We start from the raw sequence: 17,884 nt of genomic DNA, 5'->3' as shown, positions 1-17,884 counted from the left end.
TGAAGACCTTAGAAAACTGTCTTTTTCAAAGGGGCAGAGAGAAGGGGGATTAAAAATCATACGGAGGGCTGGGGTTGTGGCTCAGTGGTAGCGTACTCGCCTAGCATGAGTGAGGCCCTGGGTTCGATCCTCAGTACCACATGAAAATTAAAAAAATAAAGGTATTGGGTCCACCTCCAACTAAAAATATATTTTTTTTGCGGTGCTGGGGATTTGAACCCAGGGCCTTGTGCTTGTGAGGCAAGCACTCTACCAACTGAGCTTTATCCCCAGCCCCCTAAAAAAATATTTTAAAAAAATCAAACAGAAAACTTGGGGTTCCAGCTTCTCTGCTTTGTGTGTGCAGGTGGCAGAGGTGACAGGAGGCTGTGTTTGAGATGGGGAGTGTGAGGCAGTGGGGGGCCCTGTAGGGAGTGAAAGTCTGACCCCAGAGATTAGGGGGCAGAGATGGAGGCGAGGTTTGCTGAGGGTCCCTCTCCTTCCCCCGGCAGGCAGGGATGAGACTGGTGGGCTGCAGGCCCAAGGCAGGCTAAGGACTATCCCAAAGGGCCTGTCCAGAGGGTTGCCAGTGTAGGGGTCTCAGGGGAGTGTGGTCCTCAGGGCTGTCCTCAGCGCTACTGGGCTAGAGCTTGGCAGACCTGACCTGCGGTGGTTTAGTGTCGTTTTGTCTTGTGCAGAGGAGGTGGGGTCCATCTAGAAGCCCTGGGCTCAGCTCAGTGACAATTCTTATGCCCCACAGGCCTGAGTGGCAGTGAAGGGGGCGGGGCGTGCAGGAAAGAAAGGCAGCTCCTAATGCTGCTGCAGTCACTGGCTGGGGCCAGAGGCTTGGCACCCACGGGCGGGGACCAGGTGGTTGCTCTAATGAGCAAGGAACTCACCTGGGTAAACAAGCAGCACCTCGCCCACTTCAGGGGTGCCTCACATGCAGCTCCAGGTGGGAAGGAACCCTGTGTTTCAGAAGCAGAAGCCTGCAGGGCTTCTGGACACAACAGTGAGGCCCGCCGTCCTGAGGAGTAGGTTGTAGATGACGTCTCTAGCTTTGCCTGTCACTTGAGGGCAGGAGTGCTGCGCATAAGGGGGGACTCAGCTCTGCCTCTGGTTGGTTGGAAAGGCCTGGATGCTGGTGTGTGGGTGGGTGGTCTTGGCACAGAGGACAAGGGGGTGGCAGGAAGGGCCCTGAGACTGTGGTAGGTGACTGGTGGCTGTTTGCTTGTGTCACAGAGTTGCATCTTGGTTACACCTCCCTGTTTGCAGAGGGTCCCTGAGCCACGTGGAAGCACAAGGTACTTACAGATGATTCCCTGATGACAAGTATGTGACCATAGGGCTCTGGTTCTCAGATGTTCAAGGCCAGGGGGCTTGTTTGCTAACTGTGGACTCCGGCTCTGGGACTGAGGATGAGCCCAGGGCTATGCACATCAGTGAGCAGGAAGTCAGGTGATTGTAGGATTCCTGGGAGGAAAAACACACTGAGGGGTTACAGCCATTTTCCAGATTCTGATCTGCAAAAGCCCTCACAGGTAGAGGCTAGCAGTACTCAAAGCAGAGCTATCTAAACAATTGGTTACCTGATTTTTCCCAGACTTCCCTGCAGAAGGGAACCCCACTTTGCTTTGAGATGAACAATGAAAGTCCCTCCGTAATTTTACTATGTCCTTGCTTAGGTAGCCTCTGAAGTTTCAGGCTGTGTGTTTAGTTAAAAGAGTAAGATGGGGTGATTCATACCCAGCACGGGAGAGAATCTGTGAGGTTCAAGCATGCTCTTCATGTGGACTTGCAACCTTACCAGCTTTGCAGGTAATTTTATGTGAAAAGCAATTTTGGAACCTATTCTAGATTTATGAAGTAAAATAACTGAGCAGAATTTATTTTCCAAGCACTACCCTATGGGTAGGAATCTTCTCCTGAGGGACTGTTTTAAAAGGGTAATGAAGCAAAGCAAAGCAAAATTCCCTCTTTTTTTGGGAAAAATCTCTTTGGAAGGAATTTGTGACAAGGGCCATGTGGATCTGTGGAATTCACCTGTGGGGTATTTCCATAGTCCCTTAACCTGATTGGCTGCCTGCTGAGGTTTCTTCCAAAGACAGGTGTGATCAGTTAGAGAGCAAGAAATGCAAAGTACCCAGAGATTCCAGTTGTTTGGGGTGCTCCACTGGTCTGCAGCTGGGCAACTGCTGTGGGGGCACCCAGGGGTCACAGGTTGCCCAGTGCCACCCGGGCCTCCACTCACTGGTGCCCACAGCACCCTCTGCTCCACACCACCCCAAGTCTTTTTTTTTTTTTTTTATTGCAAACAAATGGGATACATGTTGTTTCTCTGTTTGTACATGGAGTCAAGGCATACCATTTGTGTAATCATAAATTTACATAGGGCAATGTTGTTTGATTCATTCTGTTATTTATTTTTTTCCTTCCCCACCCCAAGTCTTGATAAGCAAAAATGTCTCCACATTGCCAGACATTCCCTGTAGGCAATGTCCTCTGGTTGGGAACCAAAGGCCTAGAAGGCTGCTTATGTTCACGATTCTCCAATAAAACATTTTATGAAATTGTGTCAGCTCAGTAAATTTATATTGCAAACCTTTCTTAAGAGATTAGAATGCAAAACAGAGCAGACACCCTCCATTTCTGGAACAGACGTGGTGCTTCCAACATGTCACACCTTGTTGGCTGTAGCACCCCTCCTGGAGTCCCAGCCGTGCGCGCCTGGCACTGGGGCCTCTCCACGCACAGCCCGAGACCCTGCCAGCAGGACCCTTGTGGGCACCAGAAGGGAAGCTGGCACAAACACAGGGTGTGACCAGCAGGGGTTTGAGGTGGCTTCTACTCCGAGCCTCACCTGGCTTCTCTCCTTCCATGCACATGCGCCACTCTCCCTTATTCCCAGAAAGGCACCAAGAAGCACTTGCCCGCCCCCAAGACTTTATCTATGCCTGTAGGTGAAGAGGAAATCCTAACTGTGCCTAACGCTGGGTGCAGACTGGGGCCAGCCCGCTGGGCCTGATGTGCCACAGTGAAAGGACCTGAGGAAGGACACTGGTGGGAGCCTCGGCCCCTGCCTCGTGCCTCATAGGAGCAGAGACTGTGAATGTTTTAAGTGGCTCCCAAACTGTTTCCCAGAGCAAAGCTGCCTGCCACACCTACACACCGTGTGCCTGTAGTCCCTGCATGCACTGGGCATGGCTACAAAACAAGGAGGACGACTAACAATGGATTCCTTCAGAACGTCACTGCTTCGCAACTTTGTGCCATGTCCCCTTCCTCCCAAATCCTGCCACTAGCTTAAATCAAACCACAACAGCTTCCTGGGGAAAACATGAATGTACTCTTCCTCTCCGATTTGGCTTAAGAAACAAAGAGACACCTTAGCACAAGGAAATCTGTGTAGCGATTTTTAAACACATTCATATTTAATAATGGAGAGAAAGGGTCATGAATTAAATCTTAAGGTTTTTTTTCTGATGATGGATAACAGATGAGACTCCATGTGTTCCTTCATTTGGGGAGAGACAGCTAAATGGAAAGCTGCATGCATGCAGAAATGTAATCAATGTGGAAATACACGGTATTTTAAAGAACCTCTTAAACAAAATCGTAGATAGTAGGATTTATTTTTTCAATTTGAAAAAACACAACAAACCCCCCGCACCAAAAAAAACCCCTGAAACTCTCCTCATATATATGTACAGCGTCGACACGTCCAGAGCACTCACGTTAGGCAAGGTCGTTTTGCTCCAACTCTATAGCAGTCCCATCTGTGCCACAGCGACGTTTACAGTCTCATCAACAGTCATACGAACAATACACAAGAAAAAACAGACATCTTCCCGGCACTTTGTTTCCTCCCAGCACAGCCTGTTTCCACTCGTCCTCAAAGCCCAACAGGGGCTATTTGAGAAGTCATGTCCTTTCCAGATCCAAAATCAAATAATGAGAAATTTGCCATTTTGAAATAACCAAGAGTTTATTAAAGGACATAGTGAAGTTTACCCACCAAAGGATGTGTAAAAAAACTGCACGAAAGTAAAAATAAATACAGCTGTCGTAAAGCCGTCGACGTGGCAGCTCAGACACTTACACACGGAAGTGTCACTGAAGTTGTAAAGTAATTATTTATATTCAAATTACAACTTTTTGACGAATCTAAGGAAAATAACCGATTTGGTAAAAGGTTTGGAGACTTCCACATTCAAGCTCGGTGGCACTTCATGCGCACTCTGGGGCGGGGCTGGCAGCAGCGATGACATATTGCTGTATTCGGACATAAGGCACTGTGATCTAAACATGCTGGACACTCACCTTATGTCACATCACCTGTTCCATACCAGTGAATTCTTGGAAATGAAAAATACTAAAAATTTCAGGACACAGTGCACTTTAATGACATACAGCATTTAAAATCCTCCAGGAGGAGGTCTGAAAACAGTCTAACGCAAGCCTGCATCTTCAAGCACATAAAATCTTTCTTTTTATGCTTATGACACTGGATACACCCACTACTAAACCCTGATATACATTCTTAGCCATTCTCCTCTCTTCCACGTGGAGCCAGTGTTCCCGAGGCAAGCCGTGACCCGGGAGCTCGGATCAGTTCTCCCGAGGAGCTCTGCGTTGTCCTGCTCACTCTGCTTCGGCCTCCTTCTGTTTGGCACCTGCCAAAAGATGGAAAACGAACGTTTCAAAGCTCACGCTAACAGCAGAGGACTCTGCACCGCCGGTTTCCACCTGTGCCCAGCAGCGGCTGAGGGCAAGGGACTAGAGCGGGGAAGGAGCAGGCAGCTCTGAGCTCCCCCAACCCACACGCCAGCTGCTGTGCTGATCCCGTTACATCTTGTAATTCTAAATAGCTCCAGGTCTGCTGCTGGGGCTGGGCTGGGGCTCAGTGGCCGGCGGAGCGCTCGCCTAGCACCTGTGAGGCACTGGGTTTGATCCTCAGCACCACAGAAAAATAAATATATAAATAAAATAAAGGTATATATAAAAAGATTCCACTGCTAGAAATTTAAGATCTATGTAGGTATGTATTAGCATAGGCACAGAGTAATCCAGTTGTGTGTACTCACAAAAGTGTAAAAAACAAAGCCTTTCAACAGGTAGGGAGATAATCCGCACACTTCCTACAAGGATGTGGCCAGGGCATTTCACGGTGGGTTGGCAGGGAGAGCCACTGTTCTTACCACAGCAGCCCTCTAGTCTTTCATCAGACGCGCAACTTTGGAAAGAGAAGAGCAACTTACTAAAATAAGGGGCTGAGAACCGCTGTTGCTACCCTCAGACTGCTTGCTCGTCTGGGGCGGGTGTGGCTACATCAGCTCACAGGCAGCCTAAGTTTCAGCAATGAATCATTGCTGAAAACTTTTAAAAAAGAAACTGTTATTGTATTGAACCAGTATCCCTGATAGGGAGCTGTGGCCGTTACCTGGTGAAAAGAATAACCAGCGGTACCTTTTACCTGCACCACAGTAGGTACTTCTCACTATTCTGTAAACAGCCCCCAGGTGCTGGCACTGGGCACAGGCCCCACCCAGCACCGGCAGCTCTTACTCATGGTTTCTGTTTCATCCATGGGAATCTTAGGAGAAGCTGGGGCTGTGGATCCTGCTCGCTCTACAGAGGATGCTGAGGCTCACTGAGGTGAGGCAACTCTCCTACGTGCAGAGCTCACATGAGCAACAGGCCACCTGGAAGCAACGGTGCTGGCAGGCAGCACACACGGCACACCTCCTCTGATGTGCCAGTGTCGGTGCTGCAGCCGGCAGAGCCGCGCCCCGTGAGCTCTTCCCCAGGCGCTCGCCTGCAGTCCAGCAGGGATCACAGATGGTGTCCTCTAACGAAAGGTGTTGTGGACAGGACGCCCCTGGGAATGCCAATCTGTCGGTCTCAGCAGGAGAGGAGGGCGTGAATGACCTCTATTCTGAAGTACCACGCCTCCTGGAGATCTCAACTCATCCAACTCTCCCTTCTCGTGCTTACGGCTTGAGGCACCAAGGCCCAGACGATAAGTTACTCGGGGTTCATCTGAGTTTGTAATGACTGAAGGATCTTGGTCACAGGGGCAGATGACACAGGCTGATCCTCAGCCAGACTCTGCTGGTGGACTGTTGCTTTGGTCTAGGGCTGGTCCCTGGAAAGGGGGATCTTTCACTGAAGATGATGCCCAGCTAGTCACCTGTGGGGATGATGAGTCTGTTAAGAGAAGAGGCCTTTTCCTAATATGCATGGAGGTGCTTGGAAATTTATAAAATGGAATCACTTGGTGGGGGTGAGTACTGCTTCCTTGGCTCAGTATTGCTTGTGAGAGTCATGCACCATGGCAGGTAGCTGTTGTGTACTCTCAGGGCTGTAGAGTATTCCGCTGGTGAATACGACAGTTTATTCGTTCTTCTTTTCAAAGATTTTTGGGTTATTCCAATTTTAGGGCAATGGATCAAGCAATCTCACATTCATTTATACTATTTCATGATTATGAAGATTACTGTGAGTTTAAAGCTCTTGAACACTTGGCAGTCTGAAAATCACTGTATGAGGCCCATCTGATCCAGCAGATGTTTCTGACTCAGTAAATGTGTGGCAGTTCCCCAACAGACATTTCGAATACATTCCAGGTGACACTAATGCTGCTGCTGCTGTCCAGGCCATCTGTGAAGGTCACTGCTCTACGGGACAGCTCTCTTAGCATGCTCAGGTAGTAAGAATGATCCTGGCAGGTGGTATGGACTCCATTTAAGGTGGGTGCTTTTAGGTTACAGACTAATTATAAAAACTAGTCTTGGCTGAGTTTGACTGGTTTCTGAACTGAAGAAAAATCAATATTATACACATAGTACATGTATCATTTAATGAGAGTTCAAACAATAAGAGAGTAAGTGCCACTTATTGTCACATCTCGGTTTGGGGTCTGAGGCCCTGCAAGGATGGCTTGTTTACATTTGATTTGGGCCACGGAGGCAGAGGAATGGAACGAAGAAAGAAGAAATGGAGGGAGCTCTGGTGGTTCGGAGACCTCCGAGCCCACTGTGTACCATCAGATATGCGGCACGGCATGAAAGAAACACCAGCTCCCGCTCTACAGCCCTCCTCCCCTCTCCGCCCCTCTGAATGTTTCCTTAACTTTCTTCCCCCGGATGGAATGTTAAAATTTCAAAACTGAGAAGAGAATGAAAATGGAAATGATTTACAAGGTAACACACAGCCTCAATCTGCAGTGGGGGCTGGAGGAAGGAGAAACGCCACTCACCACCCCACCTCCCTCCCTTTCTGGACACTGGGGTCAAGGCCGGGAGTCAGCATTCTTACCTGCTGGTGTGAGTATCAGGGCTTGCAGAATGTCTGACAGGGAGATAATACCCACAATGCTATCTGCTTCGTTTACTACCACCAGCCGGTGGACCTGAGGAGTGGAGAAAGCAGGGTTTTCAGAGGGATACTGGGGAAAATGCCACTCACGTACTTCAAGACAATGAATACATCCCCCAAAGGAGCAGAAGCAACAGTGGATGGAGCCACAGACAGGCCTCGGGTTCTAGGGTCAAAGTGCAATTCTCATTTGCTTGACCCTGACCAAGAAGAAAAAGTCAGCTACACCCTGCTGAATTTTCAAATTTCAAAATATTGATAGATGAAAGGTATGCTTAGCACAGAAGCTGAGAATGTTTATGTAGTTATAAACATTCTCTTAAGCACTGTGGTTTTGATTTTTTAAAGGTGGATCTCAGTTTCTAGTAGCCATCAGGAAACCTGTTTACATGGGAAAGAAGTCCAGACTGTTACAGAACTAGGAGCAGGGCCACTTAAGATTGCCTTTTATTTTCTAAAGTGTCTGTTCTCTATGGAATTCATAAGAATATTCAAGAAGATAAATGAACTATAATAAAGTGAAAGAGATACTATTAATCTCTAGTTTTCCACTCTAAGATACTTCATACAGGAATGGGGAACATTCTGCAGCGTCGCTGTAACAATGCGCTTTCTGCCAGCAGACGGGCACGGGGGTTAGGGGGCAGGAGCATGGTGCATGGAGGAGGTTGACCTCCAGAGGCAACCTCAGCCAGCTGGCTACCTGCAGGATCCTCTCCAGAAGAACAGTTGCAGTCCTTGGTAAAAATTTGGATATAGGAAGGAGACAGAGGTGGGGGAAATTTTGCTTGTATATTTTGTCTCTAATGACACGATGTTGGTGATGTTTTTGATATCATGCCTTGCTTAAGGTTCATCAAAGTCACATGGTCATCTTTCTCATATTGATCAACATAAATTTCTTTTAAAAGTTTTCTAATAAAACTTTCAGGTCCTCCAATACATCTGTGATACAATACAATACAACTATTGACCATAACTATAAATTAAAATAGTGGTTTATATCTAGGAAGTCAAGGGAAATTGTCTTCCCCAGAGAGCTCACATGATTCTTCAGAACAGAAATGAGTACCAAAAATAATGACAACCGTTGCTGAGTCTTAAATCCACAAGTGTTCCTTTGTCCCAGGCACCTTAAAGTTAGTGTTGGGCTTGTGCTACAAACTGAGTCTTTATTGACCCTGTGAACCTTCTAACAAACTCTTTTAGAGCTAAAAATTAGTTTTGTGCCCCAATAGGAGTCATCTGGTGAAAGAATTTTAAGGAGGGAAAAAGTCAAGATGTGTCACTTAAGAAAACTAATCAATTGCACTGTTATTCTCCTCAAAGTCCTCTTTTGTACTGCAGAGATTTCTAATGCCACCAGGTGAACAGAGAAGAGCACAGGCCTTCCCACAGCACCCTGAACTCCACTGCGCAGAGACAGCACCGCTGGTCCTGGGCTGTATGTGATTCAAGGCTCGGATCACACAAAAGACGGCACGTGGAGTCCTGCTGGGCACAGGACCTGGCTTTTTCAGTTGGCAATGCGTTGCTAGTGGGTTTCCACATTAATATCAGTGAATATTCTATATGTAACATGATTTTCAGTGGTCATAAAGCACTCTGTTGTATGGATGCCCACTGTCCTCACACATAGGGAGAAACCTTACCTGTTTCTGCTTATCTTCAAAAGGTACATAATTCTAAGGACATTAATAAGATGTTAGGATATATTCCTAAGTCAATCAAAGCCTTTTGAAAACGAGTAGTGAATTCAAGTACAGAGAGAGAAGGCTTGCCTCTGAGATGCTAGGGCAGGAGTTAAAGGCCATGTTGGGTGGAGCTGGGGGGTTCACTCAGAAAAGGAGACGGGAAGGTGGGAGCTCTTGAACATACACAACTGAAGGAGGGCTGGGGGAGCTCTAATTATGGTGGCTTTTGATGCAACTCTGCCTGTCACTATCAGAAAGCAAGGTAAAGTCATCTGTTATCAGCCTAAAAAATAACCAGGTACTTTGCTTCTTGGCTAGTACTCTTGTATTTATAATAATATCAAAGCAGACTTGTCATTAGGAAGTCATTTTGCTTAATTAGGGGCTACTCCAGAAGGAAGAGTTGCAACCTTCAGCTGTAAAGAATGACAGCCAGGATAACACTCCTAGTCAGGACAGGAATGCTGTGGGATCGGGTATGCTGAATCAGGCAAGCCACAGGAGACCCTTCCCGTTCCCTACAGTTCCGCACCACGTATTCTTGAACACCCGCAGCAGTGAAGTATGGGGCTGTGAGCGCCGAGGATCAGGAGACGGGGCTACTAGGCCACTGATGATGATCTAAACCAGGGAGGAGAGAGGCTGGTAGGAAGAGAGAAAATCAACTTCAAAAAGTTTTGATTCACTGACTGCCCATTTACTCTGCTAAAATAACATGTAAGGGGCTGGGGTTGTAGCTCAGTGATAGAACGCTTGCCTGGCATGTGTGAGGCACTGAGTTCAAGTCTCAGCAATGCATATAAATAAAATAAAAGTCCACTGACAACTAAAAAATAATTTGACAAAAGAAAACATCATTCATTTTAAATTTGGAATTCATAAATACTGGGCAGCTTTTGTTTCCTCGTGCACATTTTTCAGGCTGTGAAAGTGTCTCACCAGTATTTTCAATTCAACAGGAATTATAAACGAACCCCCTTCAACTCAACACGCTTTATGGCTCACTAGGAGGGGCCAGGGGATGTGCTAGGCTCTGAGTGGGAAGGAACTGCATCCCGCCCAGATACAGGCTGTGGCGATGGCCTCTTGCTGCAGCGTGACTGGGGAGGAGGTGGCGGCAGGCTGGGGCTCTCACCTCAGCTCTCACTATCCTGTCCACAATGGTCTCCAGTGTTTCCAGCTTACTGCACTTCACAACACCTTCAAAATACTGTGATCGATGCTGCAGGGCCTGGGTCACGGTGATGTCCAGGTTATTGTAGGTTTTCTCAGCAGCAAGATTCTATAACAGTCACAAAACAGAATTCTTTCATTTTGATCCACATTAATGGCCAAACTTCATTAAGTTTATTTATTTATATTTATTTATTTTTTTTTGCGGTGCTGGGGATCAAACTCAGGGACTTGTGCTTGCGGCGCAAGCACTCTACGAATGAGCTATCTCCCCAGACCCATTAAGTTTAAAACAAGCTAATTTGTAAGAACTTTGATATTTGTCTTAATTGGATACCAAAAGTTTTCTTTCCAGCTTTCCAGTACTGTTATTTCATCATCTTATCAATCACAATTAAAGACCTCACACTACACAGTCACACCCGCACTACGGAGCACACTGTTCTATGTTAGAGCCATATCCTTCTAGAGGTTGTCCCCATTCTTACCCTGACTGCTCTATGCTGTGCCTGGGCAACATCTTTTGAGGAGAGGACTAACATTTGTAAAGGGTGACAAGTGCCACAGAGGTGGGGAACCTGCATTGATAAACTTTCCCAATGAGCTCTCCAGAGAACAAGGCTTTTGCCAGGAAGGTTTTTTTTGGGGGGTGGGGGGTGGGGAGGCTCCATCCATGGCAAAGGATTATGGGAGAAGAACAGAAGAACAGGCCTGAGAGGTCAAGTCTCATAAAGCCCAATGGTGTCTCAGGGCTCTGCTTAATTTTAGTGGGTCCCATTCAACCAAAATTCTAATGAACATATTTTAGATGTTTATTATGTTAAACAGAATAGGATGAACCAAAAGATTCAAGAAGGATGCAAAAGGATTATAGCACACATGGTGTATACAGTTAGGGCAATCAAAGTATCTGTTCCCTTTTTTAGAAACAGTGTCAAATTCCTTAGAGTAAGTGGAAAGAAAAGAGCTGCAAATGGCAAGACACAGCATTAACAGTGAACCCAGGAGAATTAAATCAGGATTCAAACTCAGGACTTGACTTAAGTCTATTTAATAAAAATTCACTTGCAATCCTGTTTCGAACAGTAGCTCCCAGTCAGCAAGCAGGAGGGTGCATTTGGTACTGAGCACAGGCCTATATGCAGCATGACCCCATGGGGCAAGATGGCCATTTCAACACACACGCCACAGCGACAGGTTGGTCTTTTGTTGAAAAGACAAGTGCAACATACTTCTGTGCACTAACATACGATTCATGGCTAAGCCAATGAATATGAAGTCTTTACCATGGGGAGTCTATGGAATTTTCTAGCATTTTCATCCTCAAAGAAGTTAGGAATTATTAGGGAACAAGAGAAAAACATAAAAATAGGTTAAATGAGTAGGTCTGAAGATGTGTTCTAAAAGGTTTTAAAAATTAAAAATACTTACAATTACATCAAATTTGGAATAAATATCTACGACTTTTCCTAAAAATGAAAATATGTGTTAGAAAAATAGGAACAGAAAGAACTCATTTAAAATCAGTCTTAAGTAGGTAGTTACTCGGGATTAAGCACTGATAAGCTTGTCTGAGCTGCCACCCATTTGTCCTCGCTCCACCCACCTCCGTGGCCTGGCTGCTCCTGGGAGCACTCCAGTTTTTGTCCATTAGGAACAAAGACTGTGTCTATTTTAAGAGGGACATGAAATCATATTGTAGTGAAACTATGAAAATAAACTAGTTTAAGACCCTTATCTTCTGAGAGCTCCTTGGTGCTGAATGCACACACCGCATCTGCCAGTTCACTCCCCGCATCTCCTGTACTTTGCCCTGAGGAGGTAAAAAGGGACTGCAGTTCCGTGGGGACAGTCACACAGACCTGACTCGTCCACCACAGGCAGAGCGGACACCCGTCTTTCCACAAATATGCTCAAGGCGCGGATGATGGGTGTGTCTGGGTGGATGAAGGCGATGCTGTGGTACGTCCCTATTCCGAGCTCGTCCAGGTTCTGCCTCATGAAGGCGGGCTTTGGCATATCAGACATCTAGGCAGGGAGACAAACGCAGACGTTCCAGAACCACCACAAACCCTTCTGATGTTCAAAAGTCCAGATCTGTATGGAAAACTATGTCCGATAAATTAAAGTTGCCTTTTCTAACAATCTGCTTGGATGTCTCAATTAACATGAACAAGTTACACAACAGAATGTACCTTTCATTCAAACCACTTGCAGGTCTATCCTTCACATCTATGCTAATCTTTATGCAGTAAAATATTCAGAGCATTTTAACACTAACATTTCTCCTATTTACTCATTGAAAAAGTGGGTAGACGAAGGGAACAACAGCTTTACTAGGGAAATTAAGACTTGGAAGCCACCAAGAATGGAACGCTTATTCTTAATCATTCACATTAAACTCTTTGGCCATGCTGGTGGTGCTACCTAACGTCTGTGAAGAACCCACGGTTTGCAAACCCAGGCACCGAGCCTGGCTGGTCCTTACTCCACCCACTCCACACACTGACTACTCCTGGAGGACTCCAGTTTTTGTCTATTAGGAACACAGAACTAGCCAGTTGAACAGAATTAACAGAACCCTTAAAAATCAATGTTCCTTTCCATGGGCAGTTTTCAAGGAGGAGGGATAAGTCAGAAGAGAAAAGTCTAGGATCACGTTTGACATAACAAAGTAAGGTCTATGGTTTCAAAGATCCACCTTTTATAAAGGGTACAGTTGATTCCATCCTCCTGGTGTACCTTATAATTATCAGGAAAAGATGAACAATTAGAAGAAACAAAATGTTCAAGTCAAAGAGTTCATCAATATTCAAATCATGAGAATCCTAGAAATTTAGAGAAAAAAAAAGAAAGACCTATTAGGTCATCTAGCCCATCTCAACATAGGTAGCCCTGTTCTAGACTCTAGGCTTGAGTTGATTTTCAAATATCCTGAAGGGTAATACTACCTTTTCTCAGAATATGACCTCATCAATTTAGTAAAAATCAGGTCCTGAGGTTTCTTTATTTAAATTCCACATTTTATCTGAGAACCTCTAGCTGAATATTCTAGTGGCATGATTCTAATTACCATATTGGCCCAAATAAAAGGCAGTACTGGGCAGGGGCAACCTCCTCTAGTTTTATAAGAAGGGAAAAATCTGACCTAGCTCTGCAAAGGGACACTCTCACACGTGTCCTCCTGTGTGGTATGACACCACGGTTGGCATGGGCCTAGAAAGACTCCTGGGTTGCAACCCAGCTCTCCTGGGCATCTCTGGGCATCTCTGGGCCAGGCGCCCTTGTGCCCAACCTCACAGGGCCAGCAGACGGTGTCAGAGGGGCTGTAGAAGTGGAGTGCTCAGCGTGCATGCTGGCGCTGCCACCTACCAGACACGAACCCTGGCCAAGACACTGCACCGTGCTTAGTGGTATCACTTACAAAATGGGCTTAAAAAAATACACAGCTAGTGGGTGGCAGCTGAGCTTGTGAAGTGCTAGCCCAGAGCCAGGAGCAAGTGGCTCTTGTGGTTAACATTTCAGAATAGAACTCTTAAGGACTAGATAAGCTACAAGACTGGGACACGTGCAGCCTGAAAATGCATCCCTCCACCCCACACTCTGTGTTCCTGCAAGACCTAAATGACAAGGCTGCCCATTCCCAGATCACAAACTGATAAACAATGTCAGTGTGTTCCTCATTCTTTTTTCCTGGACTGTCTACTGAACTTCATGTTTTTGTTTATTTATTTATTTTTTTTGTAAATTATTCTTCTCCTTCCTTATTTCATAGCATTTATTTAACCATGAACTGTAATTTATATACACAGACTATTAAAATACAGACTGGCTGCATGGACAAGATATTTCCAGGTTACTTCCAGGAGGAGGAGCTTGGTCAGCTGATGGATTGCACTAGATGCAATTTGGACTTTCTACATTGAACAGCGGAGAAGAAAGTAGAGGTGCTACTTGGAAGTAGATTTTTCGTATCTACTATGTTCCTTAGAAAAAAACCAACTTTTCGATGACCTCTTCTGAACTACCAATGCCACCCGATGGATCGATCTGACAATTCTTGGTAATTAAATTTAGTGCCAGTAATAAAGGGGAGCAGAGAAGCTTCCTGGCACACTGTCTCCCTTCTGAGCCTCTTTTCATACTGCTGACCAAAGAGGTTCCAGGTTTTGGATGATTATGAGACCAGCTAATTTCAGATGCCACGGAGAAAAACCAATAGATAATAAAGGCCTGATTTGGACCAACATGGTATTCTCTTGACAAAATTTTATTTGCTTTGGGATTTCCTATTATTGCTGCAGTTTATAAGAAGATAACCTCAGGGATGGTATTTTTTGAACATGATTCTTGAACCATGACACCAATAAAAGTATCATGAAGCAATTTTTGCCCTAAACACTGGTTCAGTTTATCGTGTACACCAGTCCTTAATTAGACTGACTTGTAAACAGTTACCTCCCCTTGGGTATTAGGAGATAAAATGTTCTAATTTAGGTAGAGAATTCCAAGTGTTTTTATTATTTCAGTACTTGTACTTGAAGGTGATTGCTTTTTAATTGAAATCAACTTTCAGAATGTACAATTCAAATAGTAGTTAAGTTGAAAAACTAAAGTTTAGAAGAGGAGACCTCAAAACTAGCAATCTACTACTGAGAGTAACAAAAGCCAATTTACTTGAAATGAATTATTGAAGTAAATGCAACTATGTCTTTACAAACACTAAATACTACTTACAAAAAGCTGGAGGAACTTGAGGATTCTTTTGTGGGTAAGTATATAAAGTGCATTCCCACTGATAGGGTCAATAACTGGCAATCTGTGGATTTTATTTTTGATCAACGAGTACACAGCATCGAAGAGGCTGCGGGAAAAGCCGTTAAAGTTGTTAGGAGGCTTTAATGAAAAATCAGAAAGCTTTGGACCACCCCAGCTTTAAAGCACTTCCAGAGTTTTGTTTTGTTATTTTTTTGCGGTGCTGGGGATCGAACCCAGGGCCTTGTGCTTGCAAGGCAAGCACTCTACCAACTGAGCTATCTCCCCAGCCCATTTCCAGAGTTTTTACAGTATCATCATAAAAGGTTCATCAACTTAAAACAGTATTATGATATTTTCCCCCCCCCAGAGCTGGGGATGGAGCCCAGGGCTTCATGCATGCCAGGTAAATGCTCTATTACTAAGGCACATCCCCAGCCCATGGACAAGTTTTAATCTGGAGACCACAGTAAATTTTAGTTTTTCACAATCTGTTAATAAATCTCAAACACAAGTGCTAGCTTCAAGTCTGTAGGAGAACATTCTTTAGCAGTGTATTTAGTGACCTGGATCAGGGCAGACCACAGTCCTTCGGGGAGCTAAGAGACCAGGGATTGCAGAGGCAAGGCTGGCCGGCGGGCTCCCGGGGTGGGAGCTGGTGACTGAGGCTCTGCCTCCAGTCGGACTGGGTGGAGCTGCCTTCTGTGCTACTCACTGCCTCCCCTATGACTGGCTCCAAGAAGGCTGTTGGGTGTATCTTCCTGTTAAGATTTGGAAATGAGATAATAAAATAAACATTTTACCTTTTCTCTCTAGTGTTCTTGAGATTTAAAAATGTCTTCTAGACTATCCTTTTTGATGCAAACCTTCCAGGATGGTTCTGACCTGGATCAGAATTGGGATTGTTTCTATGCTGTTCCCAGGCTCTGTCCTCTTGGACTGCCCCAGCAGGGTGGGGTGAGACCAGGACTCGGTGACTGACAGCTCCCTACACCGACCCAGTGCAGGAAGCCTGGATGTTCAGAATCGAGTGCTGTGACCATCTGCCAGTCCACGTCAGCCCCATGGCCAACAGTGGTTGGGGTTTCTCATGTCCCTAACTTTGTGAACTCAGATTTGGAGTTAGGGAGACTGACCCCATCTAGAGCGGAGAACATTTTGTTTGTTTGCTTCTATTTATCTAACATGGTAATAAAACAGATACACTGAAGTAAGGGGGAAAAAAAAACTATACGTTTACCTTGCATCTGGAGATATATTCACTAAAGGCTTAAATGTTTCTTGTAAATAAAGCTCTGTATTTATAGAAAGAAAATATGCAGTTAGTAACATATTTGCTGTTTGCAATTATCACAGAAATTCAAATACCCTTCTGTTTAAAGATAATTTAAAGAATTAAAAATCTACATTGAAATCTACATCAAAAGAAATCTAAACTATTCTGTTAATCACAGGTATGGCTGTTTTAAGCAACTTTGAATATTTTCTGGATGTTGCCTTTGAAGAAAAATTAAGTATTTAAAAACAGGATTTTAATAGATAGTTATAACATTGGGGGAAAAAAAATCAAGAAATCTGATAAAAGAGCAATACCAGTAGAGGTCACTGAATGCTATCAACCTAAAATTACCCTCAAGAAATGAAGCATTACAGAATCCTTTAAAGCCAATTTTCATAAGTTATAAAATAAAATCAGTGAATAATTAACTTTGCTCTTTGAATGTTCTTGTTTCATTTTACTAAATTAATGCTCAAAACCTACTGAATCTTGGGAATCTTTCTGGCAAACAGAAATTTTCTTTGTAAAGATATTAACTGTAATTAATTTGCTTTCCCAAGGTATGCACACAGAAGGCAGTTAAAAATACCCTGGCACTATTATTACTGTCAAATAGCATGTATGAAATAGGTAAATACACTTAAACCTTGGTCAACAGTACTTGTAAAGTATTATTTGATAAGAATTATTGGTCCTGGTGTTAAGTTACATAATCATTTCATAATAGGCCATATGGATTCCATGTTGACTTAATTCATTCAGCTTGGATTGAGAAAGCCATAATAAATCAAAATAACATCACTCAACAAAACTTCTAACTCATATGGGATTAAAAGGGCCTACAAAGTTTCTGAGACATCTAGCAATGTTCAGATTTCTCAGTTACAAAAGTTGTGTATTCTATTAAGCATATTATGGGAAGTGCAAATTCAGACTACTTAATTTTTTATATCTAAAAAATTTTTTTTAGTTGTTGATGGACCTTCACTTTATTCATTTATTTATATGCGGTGCTGAGGGTCAAAGCCAGTGCCTTACACATGCTAGGCAAGCGCTCAACCACTGAGCCACAACCCTAGCCCAGACTATTTAATTTTGAATTTAAATTTTCCTTTGGTTGTTCCTTCCATTTCTTTTCTTTCTTTTTTGGGGAGTGGGTGCTGGGAACTGAACCCAGGGGCACGTTACAGCTGTGCTACAGTTCCAGCCCTTTCTACTTTTGAGACAGGGTCTAGCTAAATTTTCAGGGCCTTACTGATTCACTGGGGTTAGAGGCATGAGCCACCATGCCCAGCTGGCCCTCCATTTCCATCCAGGGCTCTTCCATGCCACTCAGTCTGGGTCCTCTCATTCCCATCCCACACTCTGCCTGCCCCACCATTCACTCATGAGTTAATTAAGACTCATTTGCAATCACTAAACAAGAATTTAAAAAATGGTTCCACTGCAAAAAAGCGTTATTATTGAAAAGGGTGAATTTCAATGTGACAAAAGATAGGTTTCCTGGGGTAATTTCCTTGGCTTTTGATCCAAACCATTTACAGAGTTCAAGGTTTACTTGTTCTGTTTTGCCATAATTTGGAAAGAAACAATTAAGTTTAAGTCAGAACAGACCCTCGCTTTTGTT

The 17,884-nt window shown here is 44.5% G+C and overlaps 1 protein-coding gene across 8 annotated transcripts in view; it reads right to left on the bottom strand.

The window, feature by feature from the left end:
• Positions 1-3,945: 3,945 nt before the first annotated feature.
• Positions 3,946-17,884, bottom strand: part of PRKAG2 (protein kinase AMP-activated non-catalytic subunit gamma 2) — a 263,046-nt gene continuing 249,107 nt past the window's right edge. For 7 of the 8 annotated variants that reach the window (XM_079151047.1, XM_079151046.1, XM_079151048.1 and 4 more), the window contains 7 exons: positions 16,219-16,273; positions 14,961-15,087; positions 12,086-12,251; positions 11,655-11,692; positions 10,186-10,332; positions 7,297-7,390; positions 3,946-4,652 (listed from right to left, as the gene is read on the bottom strand). In XM_079151047.1, coding sequence (XP_079007173.1) covers positions 4,621-4,652; positions 7,297-7,390; positions 10,186-10,332; positions 11,655-11,692; positions 12,086-12,251; positions 14,961-15,087; positions 16,219-16,273 — 659 coding nt within the window. In that variant the 3' untranslated portion in view covers positions 3,946-4,620. Of the gene's footprint in view, positions 4,653-7,296; positions 7,391-10,185; positions 10,333-11,654; positions 11,693-12,085; positions 12,252-12,291; positions 12,333-12,924; positions 13,052-14,960; positions 15,088-16,218; positions 16,274-17,884 lie in introns of those variants that run through there. The other variant, XM_079151049.1, reaches the window with a different exon arrangement.

Source organism: Sciurus vulgaris (assembly GCF_902686455.1).
Source record: "Sciurus vulgaris genome assembly, chromosome: 8".
Lineage (NCBI taxonomy): Eukaryota > Metazoa > Chordata > Mammalia > Rodentia > Sciuridae > Sciurus > Sciurus vulgaris.
This window is presented reverse-complemented; position numbering and strand designations above follow the sequence as displayed.